The sequence below is a fragment of the Rattus norvegicus genome, chromosome 13 (assembly GCF_036323735.1).
Source record: "Rattus norvegicus strain BN/NHsdMcwi chromosome 13, GRCr8, whole genome shotgun sequence".
Taxonomy (NCBI): domain Eukaryota; kingdom Metazoa; phylum Chordata; class Mammalia; order Rodentia; family Muridae; genus Rattus; species Rattus norvegicus.
Window position 1 is genome coordinate 54,539,601 of NC_086031.1, and position 17,641 is coordinate 54,557,241.

General features: G+C 36.6%; 1 protein-coding gene across 10 annotated transcripts in view; it reads left to right on the plus strand.

The window, feature by feature from the left end:
• The window catches only part of Kcnt2 (potassium sodium-activated channel subfamily T member 2), a 395,059-nt gene that overhangs the window by 324,770 nt on the left and 52,648 nt on the right, over positions 1-17,641 (plus strand). For 8 of the 10 annotated variants that reach the window (XM_017598802.3, XM_017598803.3, XM_063272313.1 and 5 more), the window contains 3 exons: positions 3,594-3,695; positions 14,673-14,756; positions 15,791-15,919. In XM_017598802.3, coding sequence (XP_017454291.1) covers positions 3,594-3,695; positions 14,673-14,756; positions 15,791-15,919 — 315 coding nt within the window. The remainder of the gene's footprint in view (positions 1-3,593; positions 3,696-14,672; positions 14,757-15,790; positions 15,920-17,641) is intronic. The other 2 variants (XR_005492244.2, XR_010056918.1) reach the window with 1 other exon arrangement.

A 17,641-nucleotide genomic window follows, 5' to 3' on the forward strand; every position in this document is an offset into this window, starting at 1 on the left:
CTATTTAAGGGCAGCACAGGGAGAAAAGGGGTATGTGTATGTGGACAGTTTTACAGAAACAGGTCGGAGAAATAACATGCTAGACACAAGTAAACACAGAACTGGTGAGAGAAAAAAATGGCAGATTCGAATATATTGCCAAAGTTACTATGAAGCCAAGTAGGGCAATTTATTAAGAAGCTGAGTGAAGCCAGAATGAATCAGTCAGGTGGGAAGATTAGATTGATTGGAGGTTAGATAATTATAGCCTAGGGATAGTGAGAACAGAGCATGCTGTGGCCTCAATCTAATCCGTGTATTCACACAGCTTGGGTACAGTTTTCATCTCATAATCCCTCCGAGGAAATAAAAGGAATATTTATATCTGGCCCCTTTCTGAGCAAATAAAAACATCCTTCACAAAATACAAAATCAAGCAATACTAAAGAATGGTTATGTTGCAAAAGCGAAATGAATAGGACACTCCTTCATATCTTCAGACTTCCATTAAGTAACTCTAGTGAGACCACAGAGGTATTGAGCATCCCTCTTTCCTTTTTTTATTTCTTCTAGAATATGAATGTCACAAGTCTTATTATCTTCAATAAAATTTTGATGTATGCAGCTACTAAAAATTGAAGAGTTTATGTGCTCAAATGAAATTTCATTACCTATATGGAGGCCATATGCTGTTTCTGACATGTTTGTATGTAGCAGGAAGCAAATGCATGGTCTGTAGTCTCATGGGACACAGAGTGTAAGGGAGACATACAAACAGTAAACAGCTTTCTAGAAAGAATTAAGGAGTTATAAATGTAAGTAGTTGAAGATCATATAAAGAGTAATTGATTAGGGCCTGCTCTAAGGTGACAGACCTCTGTGGTAAAGTAATAGTTTTGTTACAACAACAACCAAACCAGTGTGCTAAAATGATTGGAAGGCACATTGTAGGGAGAACATATAAATTCTTTAAGACTATAAATTATTTAACCTATCAAAAGAATGTTAATAGACTGTAATATTTTCCAAGTGGTTACAATATATAATGTCTATTGATATTTTATTTATTGCAATAACAATGCGATCGGGAAGCTAATATCATCCTGTAAGGAAACAGGAACAGGGGCAGTAAGTAAAGTCTTTGAGGTCATACAATGCATTACTTGACTCAAGCCCTGTTATATATTTCTGTCAATCACCAGACCATGCCATACTGCACTACCTGTTTGTTATTTTTAACAAATTTAAATATAAAACAATCTTAAAATTTGAAGAAGTGTTTTAAATGATTCGATTGCCCTGGGGAATCATGTGAAAAATAGGTATTTTTGGGTATTGCATACTTCAAAAAAATAAAGCTAGAAGAGATTCCTTGGTTAAGAAAAAATTATCTCTATCAGAAAATAGATGAGCAGGCTAATCTGTGTGAAGAAATCATGATAGATCCAAGAATACCCATACTGATCCACTAAGCTCGTGAGAGATTTCAGTTGGTTTGAGAATACATTCCAAGGACTAAAACATTTCTTGTTCTGTAAATAAAAAAACTTTTTCTTAATCACAGAATTTCTGGTTTTCTATACTCCAGGCAGGTCTAATTATAGGGTAAATGGACTCAATTTATAAACAGAAACTGAGTTGCCAGGAAGGACATTAATTAGCAGTGAGGTTGTCTTGGGGTAAAAAGATTTGTGGTTAGAAAATGCTAGGTTTGCTTGTTATAGGAAGACTTTAGCTGAAGGAATAAAAGAACACTGTACTAATGGTAGATGTTAGGAACTCAGTAGATATACAGGTTATGGAAAGGGTCACAACATCCTTTCTTTGAAAAATTAGGCGTCTTTGGTGATGATTTACTAGTGAGGTGGTTATTCTGAGATCAAATTTACTAAATGGTATTTAGGTTAAAACTCGTGGATGGATTTAAGGTTGAATATATAAGTGAACATGAGGACTTTCCTGAGAAATTACACATGAAAATGTTAAAACTCCATGTTCAATTACATCATGATAGGAAAGAAATGGGAAGAAATCTGGGATGGAATCATATTCTTTATCCACATGTCACACTCTTTCTGTCTTCATTGTGAACAGCAAAGCTATGAACATAGAGGTACAAATATCACTGTGGTATGTTCAATTAGAGTCATTTGTATGCGAGACATGGCACAGAAGCACCGTAATGGAGTTACATTTCACTTGGGAAAAGCCACAGTAGTGATTTCCATAGTAGTTGTAGTAGTTTATGTTCAAGTTCCTTTCCGTACATCCTCATATTTTGTTTTGTGGTCACAACATTCAGAAAAGCATCTCTCTCAGTCATTCTTTTTAAAAGGAGGAAACGAAGATTTTTTTTTTTTAGATTCCCAAAATTTGCTTCATTAAAATTGGGCCTTCAGTTTAAGAAGTAGATTTCTTATTTGCATAGCTGTTTCACTCTGTTTTAGTAGAGCTTACAGAGAAGAAATAGTATTTGTCGTAGTGTCCAGTAAGTACAAGGTTAACTTTCTTACGATGCCTCTTTCACTTGTTAATACATGAAATATTTGCTGTCTGCATTTCTGCCTCTTAATAAGAAGACAATAGAGGTTTGTTTTGTTTTGAAACAAGGGCTCCTGTAAAACATAATGGTCTCAAACGTATGCTTCATCAGCCTCAGCCTTCCAAGTTTGTACCACTGCCTCCAAACATCAATAGAATTATGTTTAAAGAAACTACTGTGCATCCTAAATACACATGAATTTTCGTTTGGAAATGTAAATATGTGTGTGTGTGAGAAGATGAGAGAGATGAAGAAGTAAACTAAAGTGATGGAGTGTGATATAAATATTCACTTTATTGGAGCAGCTTCTCCAATATTGCTACTTTGAAATGGGGCCAATACACCATGCCCAATATACCATAGACTGGAGAGGCGCTTAGATGGGTGTTTATTTCAGTAGTAGATCACCGGGAGTCTCAGGTTCATGTGCCCACTTGTGACATGAAGGGTGGTGGGTGGCACATATTTCAGTTCAAGGCTGGCACATGGTTGAAGGATTTTGGCCCTTAGGGCATTGACCTCTTTCATGAGAACTCTGATTTTGTGATAGGATGAAATTAGTTTCTCAGTACTTGATCCTGCAATGTGAAAATCTTGGTGATTATGACCACAACACATTGATCTGGGGCAACATGACCATTCCAGACCAGCATGGGCTCTTACATGCATAAAGTTTTTCTCATTTAAAGGCAAGTCTTAGCATCACAATATGCTATGTAACTTAAGTAACTGTTCAGGATTAATTCGACTACTTTTTATTATGTCATCTATTACAATAAGAACAACTGTATGTACAGGAAGTGTTAGCATTCTGAATTATGATATGTTCCAATAGATTTTAAGAAGTTAATGGAAATCAAAAATATTCTTAAATTTTTACTTTTAATCATACCCATGCTCATACATACACACACAAGAAAATCTACAAAAATCAGTTTTAAGCAACAATGGGGCACATTTATCGTTAATAGCTGAATATGAATTTCTTTTATCATATTTGCTGTGAAGATTTGCCCACATAGCAGTGCTTAAAATATAGATGCTCACAGCTTCTTCCTCTGATTCCGAACAGAAAGAGCGAGAACGAGGTTCTAACCTGGCCTTCATGTTCCGACTGCCTTTCGCTGCGGGGAGAGTGTTCAGCATCAGTATGCTGGACACGCTGCTTTATCAGGTACACAATCTCTCCTCTTCCTTTCCTTCCTTTGTTTATACTTTGAAGTATAAACGGTTGGTTTATATTTCACCTGGATTTTAAGTGAAAACATTGCTAGTGATGTTTCAAGCTCTTATCGTAGAAGTTTGTTTGAAGCAGTTAAGTATGCTTTCGTGTATTTAATCACATAAATGCTGATATCCAACATCTTATTCAAGAATATACTTTCAAATTTGGCCTAAATTCAAGTGCTCACAACTGCAAACACACATACAAGTAAGATTATATAGACTGAGCAGGTTGACTTTAGAAATATGGACTATGTACATCCATACAAAAATCATAAATTTGAAAGGGATCAAGGAGGGTATATAGGGACGTTTGAAAGAAAGAAAGTGAGGGGGTAAATGATGTAATTATATTATAATCTCAAAAGTTATTGAAGTAATCTTAAAAGCATTAAGTACATATAAACACACATACCATATATATATATGAGCTCGAAGACCTGAATTACTACAAGAACTGAGAATGGAAACAGAGCTAACACCTAAAGGTAACTCCTAAAGGTTGTCCTGTTTTTCACAGTTCACTGATCAATTTTTGAGTTCTCTGTCTCTGTCTTTGTATGCCTCTGTCTGTCTGTCTTTCTGTCTGTCTCTATCTCTCTCTTGCTTCTTCCTCACAATAGTAACAAAAGCAATAATAAAACTAAAAGAGTCTATAAAATTTTTTCTTGTATTCCCGGGAACCAGTTTCATGTGAAATTTATTAATGTATTATTATTCCAAGCATGCCCTTGAACTACTTGGTTTTTTACAGAAAAGTAACCAAAAAGGTAAAGCTAGCATTGCTTATTAGAACTTTTTTTTTTCAGATTTTAAGTAGATTGCAATGTGTTAGGATTCTAAACTGAAGATATTTAAGTATCCAATAATTTTTGCTTACTTTATATGGATACATGAAGCAGTTTGTAACTCATAGCCATTTAGTTAGTCACGAAATACCAAGGTCCCATTGCTGTTTCTGCACAGTACGCTCATATAAGGCAGTAGAAAAATCCAGATGTTTCACACAAACATATCATGGTCTACTTTTTTATTATTCTTATTCTTTTGCTATTTATGCCTGCAGCTGCATCATAGTGATGTTTCCTGTACTCCGATTGGTTAGTCACTAAACATGTTCATTTAAAGGGAAAATACATTTACAGAGTTTTATTTCATAGCATTAGGTGCACATTAAGCACCTTGACGTTTTATTGTCTACACTGATTTTAACTGTATATTTGTTGCACTCTTCTACAACTGTCTGCCTGTCTACAGTAGTCGCAAGATATCTGCAGTTTTTCTGCTTAGCCTCTGTGCTTAGCTAACTGTCCCTGTCTGATGGGTGTCAGGAGCCACCTGCTTATCAGGAAAGGTGCCACAGCAAACAATGAGCAACGAGCAGTGTCTTAGTCATGGTTTCTATTCCTGCACAAATATCATGACCAAGAAACAAGTCGGGGAGGAAAGGGCTTATTCAACTTACACTTCCACATTGCTGTTCATCACCAAAGAGAGTCAGGACTGGAACTCAAGCAGGTCAGGAAGCAGAAGCTGATGCAAAGAGCATAGAGGGATGTTTCTTATTGGCTTGCTTTCCTTGACTTGCTCAGCTTGCTCTCTTATAGAACCCAAGACAACCAGTCCAGGGATGGGACCACCCACAATGGGCTGGGTCCTTCCCCCTTGATCTCTGATTGAGAAAATTCCTTACAACTGGGTCTCATGGAGGCATTTCTTCAATTGAGACTATTTTCTCTGTGATAACTTCAGTTTGTGTCAAGTTCACACATAAATCAGTTCGTAAAGTAGTATCAGTGTTTTTTTACTAATGCTTTCAGATAATTTATCTAGGTAATCCAGGAGGTTGGCCTGTACCCAATCTCCCCACATATGAGTGTATTCATCTCTTGAAGAAAAAATTGCAACCCAACTTCATTTTTTCTTTTTCCTTTCCCTTTTTTTGTTTCTTTTTAAAAGTATGCTTGAATAGCAGCTGTTGAAGCTGAGAGATTCTATCAATCACAAAGACGTGATTAACTACTATCCTAAAACTAGTCTTATTATCAAGTGATACAATGACCCTGCAAAAGTGTAGACCCATTTTTAAGCCTTCTTTGGTCTGATTTTTCCATTGTGTTATCAAGAGACATGGTTGTTTGTTGAAATTAATGCAGACTCAATTACGATTTGAAGGCTTTGAATTATAGCAGATTAGATAATTCATCTAATAATGTGCTTGTGGTTAAGAACTAAGTCCTGAGTTCTATCTCTGGGACTGTCTTAGGGTTTTACTGTTGTGAACAGACACCATGACCAAGGCAAGTCTAATAAAGAAAACACTTAATTGAGGCTGGCTTATAGATTCAGAGGTTCAGTCCTTCATCATCAAAGTGGGAACATGACAACATCCAGGCAGACATAGTGCAGGAGTAGCTGAGAGGTCTACATCTTCATCTGAAGGCTGCTAGTGGAAGACTGACTTACAGGCAACTAGGGTGAGGGTCTTAAAGTCCACACCCACAGTGACAAATCTATTCTAATAAGACCATATCGCCACATAGAGCCACTCCCCTGGATCAAGCATCTTCAAACCATTATATTCCACTCCCTGGCCCCCATAGGCTTGTTCAAACACATGAATCTATGGAGAGCCATACCTAAACGTAGCATGATGCAAAATACATTTAGTCCAACTTCAAAAGTCCCCATAGTCTATAGCAGTCTCAACAACATTAAAAGTCCAAATTTCAAAGTCTCTTCTGAGATTCATCCTACCCTTTAACTGTAATTCCCAAAGCAAGTCAGTAAACCAGCTGGGCAAACGTCATACTCTGCATCTCCATGGCTGATGTTAAAGCAGTCTTCAGATCTCCAACTACTTTTTCATCTGTGTTGACTGCAACAAACTGCTTTCCCCTGGGCTGGTTCCACTCTGCAAGTGGGTTTCCTTAGCACATATCCCACCACTCTGGTATCTTTAATAACTTGTGATCTCCAAGTCGACTTCAATGTTATATCTTTTTGTTTCAATGTCTGGGATCCACACATAATCTTCTGGGATTCTCCAAAGAGTTAATGTCACTTCTCCAGGTCTGCCCTCTGTAGCTCAGGTTGACCCACTCTACTGCCACTACTCTTCTTGGTGGTCATTCCCTGGTACTGACATCTCCAATACTCTGGGGTTTTCCACTGCAACTAGGCTTCACTAGTATGCTTTCTTCATGGTGCCAAGCATTAACTTCTTTGCAAGACCCCCTCAGTCCTGAGCCATCAACTGCCACTGAGGCTGCACCTTAACCAATATCCTGCTATGGCCTCTCACAGTGCCAAGCCTCAACTGCTCTTCATGACACCTTCAAAACTGGCACCACCTGGGTACCTCTTGCACATTACCAAGTGCAGCGGCAGCATGAGGTACAAGCTTGGCTATTTCTGAAACACAGCTTCTTTATGCTCTCAGAAAATACCAGAAGACAACCTCAGTAATGCTCCTCTCTTCTTATCTCCACTAAATTATTGGCTCCATCTAACCAGCAGCAATAGTCCCAGTGGTCCTTTCTATTCAGTACTCTAAAGCCAGAGCCCCATGGACATAACTGCCAAATTCTGCTGCTTGCTGGAGCTAGAACACGGCTCCCTTGTTCTATTACATAATCACCATCTTTATTTTTTCCATCTCCTTCACTGGCTAAGCTTGGCTGACCTAGAACTTGCTCTGTAGACTGACTTTGAACTCAGAGATTTGCATGCCTGTCTCCAAAGCACTGAGATTAAAGGTATGGTCCACCAATCATGGATTTAAGTTTTCTTCACCTAGAATTTGTTCTGTTCTAGGATAAGCTTGAACTGAGAGACATGCTTTTCTTTGCCTGCTGTGATTAAATGTTTGCACTACCTTACCTGGTCCTAAACTTAGCTGGGTGGGAACTTGCCCAAAGGTCATTACTCCAAATTAATATCTTTGAACATAAGATTCAGCTCCATTTCACTTGCTGGTATCACTGTAATACTCATACCATATTTTTTTGTTTTTCCTTTCTCAACTATTCCCTTTTCATTAAAATGCTCTTTATAAGAGTGTACTTTATTAACAACACAACAGAATTTACACCAGGCTATTTTGAGATTTCTTTTTTCTTTTTCATTCTTTTTGTTTAATCCCCTTTTCCCATATCCCATCCAACAAGCCCCTATTCCATAACTGCTTCTATGAGGGTGCTCCTCTACCCACTCACTCTCTCTCTCTCTCACCTCCCCACCCTGCCATTCGTCTATACTGGAGCATCAAGTCTTCACCAGATCAAGGACATCTCCTCTCTTTGATGCCCAACAAAACCATCCTCTGCTACATATGCGGCTGGAGCCATGGGTTTACTCCATGTGTACTCTTTGGAAGGTGGTTTAGTCCTTGTAAGTTCTAGAGTGTCTGGTTGGTTAATATTGTTGTTATTCTTTATGGGGTTGCAAACCCCTTTAGCTACTTCAATCCTTTCTCTAACTCCTCCATTTGGAACCCAGTTCTTAGTCCAATGGTTGACTATGAGCATCCCCCTCTGAATTTGTTAGACTCTGGCAGAACCTCTCAGGATACAGCTATATCAGTCTCCTGTTACCATGCACTTCTTTGCACTCACAGTATTGTCTGGGTGGCTATATATGGGATGGATAGCCAGGTGTGCCAGTCTCTGGATGGCCTTTCCTTCCATCTCTGTTCCACGCTTTGTCTCTATATTTCCTAATGTGAGTATATTGTTCCCCCTGCTAAGAAGGACTGAAGCATTCACACTTTGGCCTTCCTTCTTTTTGAGCTCTAAGTGGTGTGTAAATTGTATCTTCAGTGTTCCGAGCTTTTGGGCTAATATCCACTTATCAGTGAGTGTATATCATGTGTGTTTCTTTGTGATTGGGTTACCTTACTTAGGGTGATATTTTTAGTTTCATCTGTTTGTCTAAGAATTTCATGAAGTCACTGATTTTAATAGCTGAGTAGTACTCCAATGTGTAAATGTAGCATATTTTCTGTATCCATTCCTCTGTTGAATGAGATTTGGGTTCTTTCCAGCTTCTGGCTATGATACATAAGGTTGCTATAAGCATAGTGAAACATGTTTCCTTGCTATACGTTGGACCATCTTTTGGTATATTTCCAGGATAGTATAGCCAGATCCTTAAGTAATACAATGTCCAAACTTCTGAGGAACTGACAGACTGATTTCCAGAGTGGTTTACTGGCTTGTAATCCCACCAATAATGGAGGAGGAGTGTTTCTCTTTCTCCATATCCTTGCCAGCATCTGCTGTCACTGGAGTTTTTTATCGTAGTCTTTCTGACTGATGTGAGATGGAATCTCATGGTTGTTTTGATTTGCATTTCCCTGATGACTAAGAATGTTGAACAATTCTGTAGGTGCTTCTCTGCCATTCAATATTTACCAGTTGAGAATTCTTTATTTAACTCTTCCCCAAATTCTTAATAGGATTATTTGATTCTCTGGAATCTACCTTCTTGAGTTCTTTGTATATATTGGATATTAGCCCTCTATCAGATATGTAGGACTAGTAGATATTTTTCCCAATATGTTGGTTGCCATTTTGTTGTAATAAGAGTGACCTTTGCTTTATAGAATCTGTGCAATTTTATGAGGTCCCATTTGTTGATTCTTGATCTTAGGGCATAAGCCCTTGGTATTCTATTGAGGAAATGTTCCCTTGTGGCTATATGTTCGAGGCTCTTCCCCACTTGCTCTTCTTTCAGTTTCAGTGTATCTGGTTTTATGTGGGGGTCCTTGATCTACTTGGACTTGAGCTTTGTACAAGGAGATAAGAATGGCTCAATTTGCATTCTGCTACATGCTGAACTTCAGTTGAACCAGCACCATTTGTTGAAAATACTGTCTTTTTTCCATGTGTGGTTTCAGCTCATTTGTCAAAGATCAAGTGAACATAGGTATGTTTGTTCTTTACTGGGTCTTCAATTGTATTACACTGATCTATCTGCCTGTATCAGTACCAATACCATGCAGTTTTTATCACTATTGCTATGAAATATACTTGGAGGATCAGGATGGTGATTCCCCCAGAAGTTCTCTTATTGTTGACAATAGTTTTCTATATCCTGGTTTTTTGTTTTTTTTAATTTCAAATTAATTTGCAAATTGCTCTTTATAAATCTATGAAGATTGAGTTGGAATTTTTATGGGGATCTCATTGAATCTTCAGATTGCCTTTGGCAAGATGGCCATTTTTACAACGTTAATCCTGCCAAACCATAAGCATGGGATGCCTTTCCATCTTCTGAGGTCTTCTTCAACTTCTTTCTTCAGAGACTTGAAGTTCTTGCCATACAGATCTTTCACTTGCTTGCTTAGAGTCACACCAAGGTATTTTATATTATTTCTGACTGTCGCTGCCTGCACCTACATGGCACCAAGAACTGGGTGTAAGCCTGCAGGATTAAAAAATAAACAAACTTGGGTTATTCATGTTAAACAAGAAAAGTCAATTCTGTAGCTTTATTTACCAAATATATACCCCAAGTTGACCAGGTGGAAAAGTCTGGGAAGCACAGTGGGAAACCCAGGCTTAAGGCTTTGGTAACAAAAGATTCTGCCCCAAATTTACTGGGGAGAAATCCAGGAAGACCAGTCTAAATCCCAAAAACAAAAGACTCAGAAGACAAAAGGCAAGAATGAATTGACCATTGTCCAGGTGTGTCACTACCAGGCCAGGCTGTTCCTTTGTTAGGAACAAAAGGCTTCCACAAGCATCAGCAGGGCTCAGCAGGGGTCAAACCCTGCCAGGGACCCAGAAGGGAGGTGAAACACTGCAGGAGACCCAAGAGGCTGTGACATCTGACTGTTTTTGTGGGCGTCATTTCCTTGATTTCTTTCTCAGCCTGTTTATCCTTGAGTTAATTTTATTTCTAGTCACTTTGCTGAAGTTGTTTATCAGGTTTAGGAGTTCTCTGGTGGAATTTTGGGGCCACTTATGTCATATCCTCTGCAAATAGTGATATTTTTACTTCCTCCCTCCTAATTTGTATCCCTTTTGATTTCTTTTTGATGTCTAATTGCTCTGTCTAGGAGTTCAAGTAGTATAGTGAAGAGGTAGGGAGAGTGGGCAGTCTTGTCTAGTCTCTGACTTTAATGAGATTGTTTCAACTTTCTCTACATTTACTTAGATATTGGCTACTAGTTCGCCGTATATTGCTTTTACTCTGTTTAAGTATGGACCTTAATTTCCTGATCTTTTCAATACTTTTTTACTGAGAGGTGTTGAATTTAGTCAAATGCTTTCTCAGCATCTAATGAAATGAGGGTATGTTTTTGAGTTTTTTTATACAGTGGATTATGTTGATAACTTTTCATATATTTCTCTGGGATGAAGTCTCCTTGATCATGGTGGATGATCATTTTGATGTTTTATTTAGTATTTTTGCATCAATATTCATAAGTAAAATTTGTCTGAATTTCTCTTTCCTTGTTGAGTCTTTGTGTGGTTTAGATGTAAGCATAATTGTGGCTTCAAAGAACAAGTTTGGTAGTGTTCCTTATGTTTCTATTTTGTGGAATAATTTGAAGAGTACTGGTAGGCCTGATAGAATTCTGCACTAAACCCTTCTAGTCCTGGGCTCTTTTTGGTTGGGAGAATTTTAATAACTGTTTCTATTTCTTTAGGGGTTATGGAACTGTTTAGATTACTTATCTGATCCTTATTAAACTTTGCTATCTGGTGTCTATATAGAAAATTGTCCTTTTCCTCTAGATTTTCCAGTTTAGTTGAGTATATGTTTTCATTCTGATGATTTTTTTTAAATTTCCTCAGATTCTGTTGTTATGTCTCCCTTTTCCTTTCTGATTTTTTTAATTTGGGATACTGTCTCTGTGCCCTCTGGGTAGTCTGGCTAAGGTTTATCTATCTAGTTGATTTTCTCAAAGGACTAGCTCCTGGCTTTGTTGATTGTCTGTATAGTTCTTTTTGTTTCCACTTGGTTGGTTTATCCCTGAGTTTGATTATTTCCTGCAGTCTACTCCTCTTGGGTATATTTGCTTCTTTTTGTTCGGGTGCTTTCAGATGTGCTATCAAAGTGTGGCTCTCAGAGCTATGAATTTTCTTCTCCGCACTGCTTTCACTTTGTTTCCTAGGTTTTGTTGTGCATTTATTTTCATTAAATTCTAAAAAGTCTTTAATTTCTTTCTTTCTTTCTTTCTTTCTTTCTTTCTTTCTTTCTTTCTTTCTTTCTTTAGCATCTCTAACAGTAAAAATAACAGGAAACAACAACCACTGGTCCCTAATATCTGTCAACATCATTGGACTCTATTTCCCAATAAAAAAAACAAAGGGTAACAGAATGAATAGGTAAAAGAGAACCCAGCATTTTGCTGACTACAGGAAATAGTGACAAAGTAGCGACAAAGTAGTGACAAAGACAGACACTACCTCAGAGTAAAAGACTGGAAAAAATCTTTCCAACCAAATGGTCCCAAGGAATAAGGTTGAGTAGCCATTCTAATATTGAATAAAATATTCTTTCATCTAAAAGATATCAAAATAAATAAAAAAGGAGACTTCATACTTATCAAAGGAAAAATCTACCAAGATGAACTCTTAATTCTGAATATCTATGTTCCAAATGCAAGGGCACCCATACTCATACAAGAAACTTTACTAAAGCACAAACACACATTGCACCTCACACAATAATAGTGGGAGACTTCAATATCCCACTCTCATTCATGGACAGATCATGAAAATTGAAACCTAATAGAGACACAGTGATACCATCAGAAGTTATGAAGCAAATGGATTTGACAGATATCTATAGAACTTTTCATAGTAAAACAAAAGAATACACTTTCTTTTCAGCACTTCATGGTACCTTCTCCAAAATTAAACATATCATTGGTCACAAAATAAGTCTCAAAAATACAATAAGATTGAAATAGTTCCATGCATTCTATTAGATCACTACAGACTAAGGCTGGTTTTAATAACATCAAAAATGACAGAAAGCCCACATACACATGAAATTTGAGACTTCCTTTTTCAAAGCAATTAATCTAAATCTCTTCACCTTAGCCTCAGGCAGACTCTTTGGACAATGGGAAAAAGCAGCCACATTTTTTTCCCAAAATAACACAAAAATATTCTCTAGGCTACATATTGAAATTCTCCACTGAAACCTCTTTGGCCTGGTCCGCACAATTTAAATCACTCTCAGCAACACAGTCTTTCATATTCCTACTAGGATATCCCATTAAGCTTCATTTAAACCAATTCCACTGCTGTCCAAATCCAAAGTCCCCAAAATTCACATTCTTCCAAACAAAAGCATGGTCAGGCCTATCACAGCAATACCCCAGTCCGTGCTACCAACTGCTGACTTATTCAGGGTTTCACTGCTGTGAACAAACACCATGACCAAGGCAAGTCTAATAAAAGAAAACATTTAATTGGGGCTGGATTGCAGGTTCAGTGGTTCAGTCCATTATCATCAAGTCAGAAACATAGCAGCATCCAAGTAGGCATGCTGCAGGAGGAGCTGAGAGTTCTACATCTTCATCTGAAGGCTGCTAGTGGAAGACTGACACTCAGGCAGCTAGGATGTGGGTATTAAAGCCCACACCCACAGTGACACACCTACCCAACAAGCCCACACCTCCACATAGTGCTATTCTCTGGGTCATGCTTATTCAAATCATGACAGAGACCCACATGTTACAACTTACCATAGTTGTCCTGTCAGTTCCACAGGCACTCTGTGGCACACGTGCACTCATCTCATACATTGGAACATAGATAAATAAACAAATAGGCAAATAACTATATAAATTTAACATTTTAAGATCGGAATTATACAAGAGTTAGCTTTATGCTTCCTGTTTTAATCCACTACATATTGTATCTGTCTGTATGGGTATGAGTATCACTGGGAGAAACTCCCTACAATAAAATAAACTTATCTGCTGGGGTAGATTCACTTCTAGTTTTGTAAACTTAAAAATATTCTAGCTACAAATTATTTTACTATTTGTTTGTAAGACAGTTAATGAGAGGACTTCAAAGGGAGCAAATTTGAGAAAATAATTTCTATCTTTCAGGACTTTTGGTTGTCTATAATGATGTCTGAATTGTTGGTAATTATTTTCTTTCCTATTGTTGGTGCTGGGATTAAACACCAGAACCTTGTGCTCCTAGTAATGACTTTTGTTGAGGGAATCTCTACAAGCTTGCTAATATTATAATTTATTTTTCTATTATTAAGTGATGCACACTATTATCTTAAGAAAATATAATCATCTTTTTTTAAAAGACTGTCTATTTTTAGAAGGAATAGTTTTGGAAAGAATATATGCAATAAAAATAATAAAGGAAGTATAAAATAAATTTTATTTTACCATTGATCAGTTTAATATTAGGAAAAAGACTGGTAGAAATATTTTAAAGCATTTATTTAAAAAATTATTAATTTGATCATTTTATTTCAAGAAGAGATATTTTCTTTTGTTTTAAACCATATAACATGTTAGCATCAGCCCTTGTATGCCAATCTCAGCACATGTATTATCTCAAAATACATATGTTTTATATATTACTTTATAATTGGCTTAACTATAAATGCTCTTTTAAAAGTCGAAATGTAGGCTGGAGAGACGGCTCAGTGGTTAAGAGCACTGACTGCTCTTCCAGAGGTCCTGAACAATTCCCAGCAACCGCATGGTGGCTCAAAACCATCTGTAATGGATCTTGTATGTCTAAGAAAGCTATAGTGTGCTCATATACATTAAAATAAAAAAATAAAAAAAGTGGAGATGTATTTTAATCTCATTTTATAAGGCTCACTGAGATGCTAGAAAAAATTTTCCAGAAACATTTATGTATTCATACTCCCCAGGCTTCTATGCATCTCACATGCATAATGTATACATATTTTGCTTATATTGCAGTCATTTGTGAAAGATTATATGATTTCTATCACCAGACTTCTTTTGGGACTGGACACCATACCAGGATCGGGGTTTCTTTGTTCTGTAAGTTAATCGTGTCTGGAAGAGGACAGAATTCTGATAGAAGGTTTGATTGGAGCACCTACCATGTGCTTTTGGTGACTTGTTTATAACCAAATTTATTTACTCATGTTTGTCTAAAATGTTGATCTGAGATTTTTTTCTAATTCATTAGGTCCTTATATTGTATGGTTTCTTTGTGGCTCAAGCATTACAATTAAATTGTTACAGAAAACGTTCTATATAAAACCAAACAAAGGTTCTCATTGTTAATGTTGTTTTCATTATGAGTTTGACAATGAGAAGTCCAAGTCTTGGATGCTACACTGTCCATGAGCATAATAATTTTGGCATTCAACCCTGTATCTTTCTGAGACAGGGTCCTGTTACATTCTTCTGACTCTCTTAGTATTCTGGAATCAAGGAATACTCCACTAAAGTCTTTTCAAATTTTAGTGAGACTAGGCCTGTGGTATTGTACCTGGTTCAAACAAGCTATTTTGTAGAAGTGTGTAATAAGTAGAATACTGGTTCAAGATACACAAGAACCTGTGTGGGAGAAGAACCTTGGCTTCCTGCCTGGAACTCTGTGCTCCTTCTACAAAAACTTTGCTTCTGTACATGTAGGAACACTGGGGCAAGTGAATAGGACCTTTATTATTAGAATAGATTCTGCACCTTGCTATTTTTTCTTTTTTGCTTTATATTCTCTATTCCCTAAATTTCCACATCAGTTGTGCTATTACATTATCTTGAAGGTTTTCAAAGTTGACAGATTTCCCAGATCTCTGCCAGTGTTTTTTTGCCTACTTTTACTGGATCAATATAATGCTACACTGGCCCAGATTGAATACTTAACGTTTCGTGGCTTTGGATGAGTTCTCAGGATAAGCTGAGATAGAGTAAAATAAATAAACATAATAAGTGAATTAGGTTTTATGAAATACTACTTTGAGATTTCAAAATGTATATTGAGGGGGTTTTTAAGAAGAGAAAAATGATCACTGGGGTTTTTATTCTTAAACATTGATTGTGTGATTCATTCATATGCATTATAGATGAAAATTACTGAAGATGACTTGTGGATCAGAACGTATGCCAGACTCTATCAGAAGCTGTGTTCTTCTACTGGAGATGTTCCCATTGGGATCTACAGAACAGAATCTCAGAAGCTAACTACATCTGAGGTTTGAAACTCTGAAAGTCTTTTTTGCTGTGATGTTTACTATGATGAATATAGTCATTCATAACCATGAAGACTGATTTCACGCAAATGCGAGTGAAAGTGAAAAGGAGTTCTATATAAATGCTGAGAGTATGTTTTCGGTAGCTAAAATCTCAACTGCTTCACAAAGTACCTTTAGAAGGCTTTCCAGCGTGGTAAATATTAGGTTCCAGTCTTTTTTTCCCCTCTAGATCCAAGATTAGCCATTTCTAGAATTTTAAAGAAGCAGAATAATTTAAGTCAGCCTGAGGTTCTGAGATAAAAGCAAGTCTTCTGTGAACCATCTACGTTTCTAATGTATTCCTAGACTGCACACATTAGCTTTTGGAAGAAAGCAAAGCAGGAAATCTCATTAAGCACTAAAATGCATGTTCCTCTGTCTCTTCTGTGAAAATATATGTAAAACTATAAGAAAAGTCTAAGAACAGTGCCTGATTTTCTAGAAAAAAAGAGTGATTTTATTGGGTACTAGAACCTTTTAACACATAAGGAATAATTTTGATGATCTGCCATTGAAATGCCATTGAAAATACATCTGTAATTTTATCGCCTCTGTGGTTACAGGTGATTCCTATACTATTAGGAAAATCCATCTCTTAAATTAGATTATGTTATGACATAAAGTTTTTAGATAAATATACAGCACACACACATGTATATATATGCATATATATATTATGTATATAATATAAACCTTGGTTTAAATCCTTGAAGTGTTTCCTTTCAAATTTTCTGAAGTTATTGCAAATCACAGATATTTTGGCTAATTTTCTTTTCCTCTTGTGCAAAATCACCCCAGGCATTGGGCTCCAATCAATGATATTTATTTTAGTTATCCAAATAGATTTATGACAAAAGTCAAATATTTTTGGTTCATGTAGAAGAATTTTATTGTCAACCTACATACAGTTAATATGATAGAGTTTTGTTCTCATGTTGCATTATTATTATACTTTTACATAGATGGATATTTTGGATATCTGAATGTTATTCAAGTTTTCTGAGATGTTGTGGGTGACTTCATTGTTGTTTTTATGAGACATTAAAATATCTATGCCACCATCTCTACAGCTAAATTTAAGTTTTTGTTTGAACACAGACTCATAGGTTCAAGTCAGGAAAAGATATTTCAAATAAGAAACAATCAGTAGTAGCTGAGTGGAGAGGCACACAAGAAAGTCACGTACATGGAATAGTTTGGCAAGTATGGCTAAAGTGTTTAGATTATACAAATATTGTTTGATTGTACAGTAAAATATTAAAACAAGATACTTTTATATATAAATGATTTAACATTCTCTTACCTCGCTAATGCTTCCATTGTAGCATATCAGACATCCAATGACTTAAAAAATGGAAATGTTAATGGCTAGAAAGATGGTTCAGTAGTAAAGAGTTCATACTGCTTTTCAGAGGAAGGTCATGTACTCCCATACTCACTCTCTCTCTCTCTCTCTCTCTCTCTCTCTCTCTCTCTCTCTCTCTCTCTCTCTCTCTCTCTCATATATACATAATAGAAATAGGAAAAGATTTTTGTAAAGTAAAGTTGATTCTGACATTTGAAAGGATTGGGAAGCCTAGAATCTAGACAGTACTAGGTTTGTTGTCTGTGGAGAGTCTGCTTGTGATTTTTGGCATTTGAGCAACCTATCTTCTTAGGACAGAAGAAGCAAGGCATTCTGGG